Consider the following 5,803-nt stretch of genomic DNA (forward strand, 5'->3'; position numbering starts at 1 on the left):
ATCCGAGCGTCGCATATTTCTAACAGTAGTCGATGCTACCTTGACAGAGCAAGAGGTATTTTGCTTAACATCATTCTGCATAGTCGTATTAATTTTGCAGGGATACCAAGCTCAGACACTACCGTACAAACGCGAACCCTTATGGGGCTATGAAAGCTGCTTTGTAATCGATGAGCACAGCATCTGTAGTACATAGATAGTTTATTGCTATAGTTGTAACCAGTAATCAGTTAACTCTAATACCATAGAGGAAGTTTCGTCATTATTAAAACAAATTTTGCAATATTTATATAAAATAAATATTTACCCACTGAACTATATTAGAATGAGAAAAAAATGCATTGTTCATATCCTTAAATGCAGTTCATATCCTAACCGGCAATATCGGAAAAATGTTTAATACATAACCAAGATATAGATACGGGTCTAAGTTGATTTTATAGCTGCCATATAAACTGGTAATTCCGTTACAGGTTTTTAATAAGAAAAACCTTTTTGGTTGTTTGTTATGTACTTCAGATACGAAACTTAAATATAATTTGATAATGCAACCTATGCAATATAACTCGCAAATAAACTTCTAACATGTAACATGCCTTTCTTCGTAATACTTTCTTATTTCATGAAATATATATTACCATATAAATAAGACCTCAATGAAGGTTAAAAATTACTCGTGAAGGCTATCTAAGCAGAGGCCAAGCCAAAGCCAACATCTGTACTAGTGATGTTCTCGTTTAGTATTACTTAAGTAAATAAAATTCTTTGTTTTGAATTTTGTTCGTATTGGTTCTGATTTTATTTTAAAAATTTAATCTATTTAAATTTTGACGGCGGATAATTTCATATAATTTACAAGTCCGAAAATGTGAAGGGAATTCAAAATATATTTATGTTGCTTTCAATTTAATTAAACGGTGCAAATGCTGGCATGTGGAAGAGTGGTTTGAATGGTTTAAATTCATGACAATCTGCGCCACTGCACTGTGATTGACTTTGAGTGCCGGAACCAGATTGACTCTGACTTTGTGAGCCACTTCCGCTAGTTTGACTCTGGCAACCAGATCCAGTCTGAGTTTGACTTTGTTTGCCATCAGAAGAGGTTTGGGTATGTGTACCTGTTGAGTCTGAGCAATCGGTTTTAACAACAAAGTCATTGACGGCTGCAGCTACAGTTGGCGCAGTGCTAGAGACTGCAACAATGCTTGAGGCGGCGACAGTTGTGCTTGGTTCCTCAGTGGTGTCATCAGTTGTTTCAACCGTTGTGCCAACTGTTGTATCGTCGGTTGTAAGGCCATATTGTAAGCAATAATCTAGGAGATCATATGTCGATGCAGTGTCGGAAACATATGTACGTTGAGTAGCGTTCGTGCATTGACTTTCTTCATTTTGAATCTCTTCCAAACCTTGGTTCAAGGTATTGGCAGCAATAGCAGCATTGCTTGAGATATCATACATTTGTGATACATCAGCCTTGGACTGAAAAATTAAATAAAATTCTTTTTAAATTATGTATATAAAATAATTATTAAAGTTTTAACTCACCGCAGATGCATAGCAATTGAATGAATCAAGTATATCTGTGTCGTTATCGCAAACCTGGAAGGCGGTACAAATAGCTTGAGTCTCTTGAGAGAATGTTGTCTTGCTAGCTGCGGCCTGATTTGTCAGATTTAATGTACGTTGTTCAGCTGTTGTAACGCAAGCCTGGTACTGTACGGAATAGGTGTTAGCAATTTCCGACAAGATTGGTAAGTATTTGTTGAAACATGCTGCTGAGAGAGCGGGATCAGTATTGGCAAATACACTTGGTTGCACTAAGTAATCAGAGAGCGATTTTTGCAAGTTGGCTTGTGCCAAAGCCGCAACAGGATTGCACTAAAAAAAATTATTCCAATTTGTAAATTAATATTTTAATTGAAATGAAAATGAATTTCTTTAATATTATATAAATTAATTACATTCACACTTGCAGCGCCTAAGAGCACCAAGAAAAGAAAACCGTAAATGTATTTCATGATTTTAATAAATTATATCGCGTTGCCGTTCGTTTCGTAACTAACGAAAATTATAATTATCTTTGGCCTTTTATAGTATTAAATATTAATAAAAAAAAATTAATTAATTTTTAATTGATTAATTTGTAGTACTGTGATTTTTTTCTTTTTCAACAAAATGTGCTACTATGAAATCCCTTCGATATTATAAAAAAACTGCTAATTCTGATAAGTTTTTGATAAGAACTCACATGAATTTACATAGCAAAGAAAATTTGCATTAGTTATTTGCAAATATATCGGCAGGTGGGATTCAACTACTCATTACGTAGTTGAATTTTATCGAACATTCTACACAAACTGATACAATCGACTATTAATAGGCCAATATATGTAAAAATAAATTCATATTTTTTATGTTTATTCTATTATCTTAAGTAGTAACCAAATAAATACAAGCAATTATCGATATGTTGACTATGGATACGAAAGACAAGGTAAACATAGGCCAATAACCTATGTAAGTAATAACCAAAAAATGTAGATAAAGTATTATATATTGCCTTGGCCCTATTAAGTATTTAAATATTTGATATTATCTGATTTTTGTAAAAGAAAATATTTGATATATTAAAGGTTTAAAGTCTTGAAATTATATATCAAAAGAAAATTTATTTACAGGCGGAGTTATCTTGGTATTTCCACAGTGATTCAATTATATTATTTATTATGACTTAGATTTTAAGCCTTAATAAAGATTTTATTTCCACGAATTTAGTGATTGATAAAGAACATGTGAGAAACACTTTTGATAAATTATTTATAGAAAAATGCTATATGTCTCCAATGTTCCGTAAGAAGTACATGTGTACATGTAAAATCACTTAAAAAATGTACACAAATCAATTATATTTTTGTGAAAGAAGAACAATTCTTTACAGTCATTTATATCAGCAGGAATGTAAAGAATTTATTAATATAATTTATTATTAATGGAAATAGTTATTTATTAATTTCCAAAAAATTACTTTGGCCTGTGTATGATGACGAAGCTTTTTGCAAAACTCTAAAGATAGAGTATGCGTAAGGCATACATGGTTTCTAAGGCTTTTTGTTTGGTAATGAATATGTCACGAATTGTACTTAATAGAACAATTTATAATCACTAAGATTTCGTGGAAATAAAATCTTTATTAGCTTAAAATCTAAGCAAATGTTAAATATTTAATTGACATCACTATGTGGAATACCAGATAACTCCGCCTGTTAAATAAATTTTCATTTGATATATAATTTCAAGACTTTAACATTTAATATATCAAATATTTTCTTATCAAAATCAGAATAATATCAAATATTGAAGACTTAATAAGGGCCAAGACAATACTATAATACTTTATCTACATTTTTTGGTTATTACTTACATAGGTTATTGGCCTATGTTTACCTTGTCTTTCGTATCCATAGTCAACATATCGATAATTGCTTGTATTTATTTGGTTACTACTTAAGATAATAGAATAAACATAAAAAATATGAATTTATTTTTACATATATTGGCCTATTAATAGTCGATTGTATCAGTTTGTGTAGAATGTTCGATAAAATTCAACTACGTAATGAGTAGTTGAATCCCACCTGCCGATATATTTGCAAATAACTAATGCAAATTTTCTTTGCTATGTAAATTCATGTGAGTTCTTATCAAAAACTTATCAGAATTAGCAGTTTTTTTATAATATCGAAGGGATTTCATAGTAGCACATTTTGTTGAAAAAGAAAAAAATCACAGTACTACAAATTAATCAATTAAAAATTAATTAATTTTTTTTTATTAATATTTAATACTATAAAAGGCCAAAGATAATTATAATTTTCGTTAGTTACGAAACGAACGGCAACGCGATATAATTTATTAAAATCATGAAATACATTTACGGTTTTCTTTTCTTGGTGCTCTTAGGCGCTGCAAGTGTGAATGTAATTAATTTATATAATATTAAAGAAATTCATTTTCATTTCAATTAAAATATTAATTTACAAATTGGAATAATTTCTTTTAGTGCAATCCTGTTGCAGCTTTGGCACAAGCCAACTTGCAAAAATCGCTCTCTGATTACTTAGTGCAACCAAGTGTATTCGCCAATACTGATCCCGCTCTCTCAGCAGCATGTTTCAACAAATACTTACCAATCTTGTCGGAAATTGCTAACACCTATTCCGTACAGTACCAGGCTTGCGTTACAACAGCTGAACAACGTACATTAAATTTGACAAATCAGGCCGCAGCTAGCAAGACAACATTCTCTCAAGAGACTCAAGCTATTTGTACCGCCTTCCAGGTTTGCGATAACGACACAGATATACTTGATTCATTCAATTGCTATGCATCTGCGGTGAGTTAAAACTTTAATAATAATTTTATATACATAATTTAAAAAGAATTTTATTTAATTTTTCAGTCCAAGGCTGATGTATCACAAATGTATGATATCGCCAACAATGCTTGTTATTTGCTGCCAATACCTTGAACCAGGTTTTGGAGAGCATTCAAAATGAAGAAGTCAAAATGCAACGAACGCTACTCAACGTACATATGTTTCCGACACTGCATCGACATATGATCTCTAGATATTGCTTACAATATGCCTTACAAACCGACGATACAACAGTTGCACAACGGTTGAAACAACTATGACACCACTGAGGAACCAAGCACAAACTGTCGCCGCCTAAGCATTGTTGGCAGTCTCTAGCACTCGCCAACTGTAGCTGCAGCCGTCAATGACTTTGTTGTTAAAAACCGATTGCTCAGACTCAAAACAGGTACAACATACCAAACTCTTGATGGCAAACAAAGTTCAAACTCAGACTGGATCTGGTTGCCAGAGTCAAACCCTAGCGGAAGTGGCTCACAAGTCAGATTCAATCTGGTTCCGGCACTCAAAGTCAATCACAGTGCAAGTGCGCAGATTTCATGAATTTAAACCATTCAAACCACTCTTCCACATGCCAGCATTTTGCACCGTTAATTAAATTGAAAGGCAACATAAATATATTTTGCATTCCCTTCACATTTCGGACTTGTAAAATTATATGAAATTATCCGCCGTCAAAATTTAAATAGATTAAATTTTTAAAATAAAATCAACCAATACGAACAAAATTCAAAACAACGAATTTTATTTACTTAAGTAATACTAAACGAGAACAGCACTAGCACAGATGTTGGCTTTGGCTTGGCCTCTGCTTAGATAGCCTTCACGAGGAATTTTTAACCTTCATTGAGGTCTTATTTATATGATAATATATATTTCATGAAATAAGAAAGTATTACGAAGAAAGGCATGTTACATGTTAGAAGTTTATTTGCGAGTTATATCTAAATCCATACTGATCAGCCTTATTTATATTGCATAGGTTGCATTATCAAATTATATTTAAGTTTCGTATCTGAAGTACATAACAAACAATCAATAAGGTTTTTCTTATTAAAAACCTGTATCGGAATCACCAGTTTATATGGCAGCTATAAAATCAACTTAGACCCGTATCCATATCTTGGTTATGTATTAAACATTTTCCCGATATTGCCGGTAAGGATATGAACTGCATTTAAGGATATGAACAAGACATTTTTTTCTCATTCTAATATAGTTCAGTGGGTAAATATTTATTTTATACAAATATTGCAAAATTTGTTTTAATAATGACAAAACTTCCTCTATGATATTAGAGTTAACTGATTACTGGTTACAACTATAGCAATAAACTATCTATGTACTACAGATGCTGTGCTCATCGAT

At 31.8% G+C, this 5,803-nt stretch overlaps 2 protein-coding genes across 2 annotated transcripts; one reads left to right on the top strand and one right to left on the bottom strand.

Moving 5' to 3' along the window:
• Positions 1–781: 781 nt before the first annotated feature.
• LOC119681673 (induced during hyphae development protein 1-like) lies at positions 782–2,054 on the bottom strand. The gene is made up of 3 exons (XM_038094931.1): positions 1,962–2,054; positions 1,546–1,878; positions 782–1,479 (listed from the first exon to the last, which is right to left on the bottom strand). Exons 1-3 carry the CDS (start codon positions 2,016–2,018, stop codon positions 907–909), a joined length of 963 nt encoding a protein of 320 aa, XP_037950859.1. The 5' UTR covers positions 2,019–2,054; the 3' UTR covers positions 782–906.
• A 1,830-nt stretch (positions 2,055–3,884) lies between these two features.
• On the top strand, positions 3,885–4,528 carry LOC119674056. The gene is made up of 3 exons (XM_038085179.1): positions 3,885–3,977; positions 4,061–4,393; positions 4,460–4,528. The coding sequence occupies exons 1-3, from the start codon at positions 3,921–3,923 to the stop codon at positions 4,526–4,528; spliced, it is 459 nt and encodes a 152-aa protein (XP_037941107.1). The 5' UTR covers positions 3,885–3,920.
• Positions 4,529–5,803: the final 1,275 nt, after the last annotated feature.

The sequence above is a fragment of the Teleopsis dalmanni genome, chromosome 2 (genome assembly GCF_002237135.1).
Source record: "Teleopsis dalmanni isolate 2A chromosome 2, ASM223713v2, whole genome shotgun sequence".
Classification (NCBI taxonomy): domain Eukaryota; kingdom Metazoa; phylum Arthropoda; class Insecta; order Diptera; family Diopsidae; genus Teleopsis; species Teleopsis dalmanni.

Bases quoted from the DNA above. Each gene is read 5' to 3' on its own strand.
- LOC119674056 (XM_038085179.1), top strand. From the start codon at position 3,921: ATGAAATACATTTACGGTTTTCTTTTCTTGGTGCTCTTAGGCGCTGCA. The intron at 3,978-4,060 runs GTAATTAATTTA...AATTTCTTTTAG, and splicing joins TAGGCGCTGCAAGTGTGAAT to TGCAATCCTGTTGCAGCTTT. The intron at 4,394-4,459 runs GTGAGTTAAAAC...TTAATTTTTCAG, and splicing joins TCAATTGCTATGCATCTGCG to TCCAAGGCTGATGTATCACA.
- LOC119681673 (XM_038094931.1), bottom strand. From the start codon at position 2,018: ATGAAATACATTTACGGTTTTCTTTTCTTGGTGCTCTTAGGCGCTGCA. The intron at 1,879-1,961 runs GTAATTAATTTA...AATTTTTTTTAG, and splicing joins TAGGCGCTGCAAGTGTGAAT to TGCAATCCTGTTGCGGCTTT. The intron at 1,480-1,545 runs GTGAGTTAAAAC...TTAATTTTTCAG, and splicing joins TCAATTGCTATGCATCTGCG to TCCAAGGCTGATGTATCACA.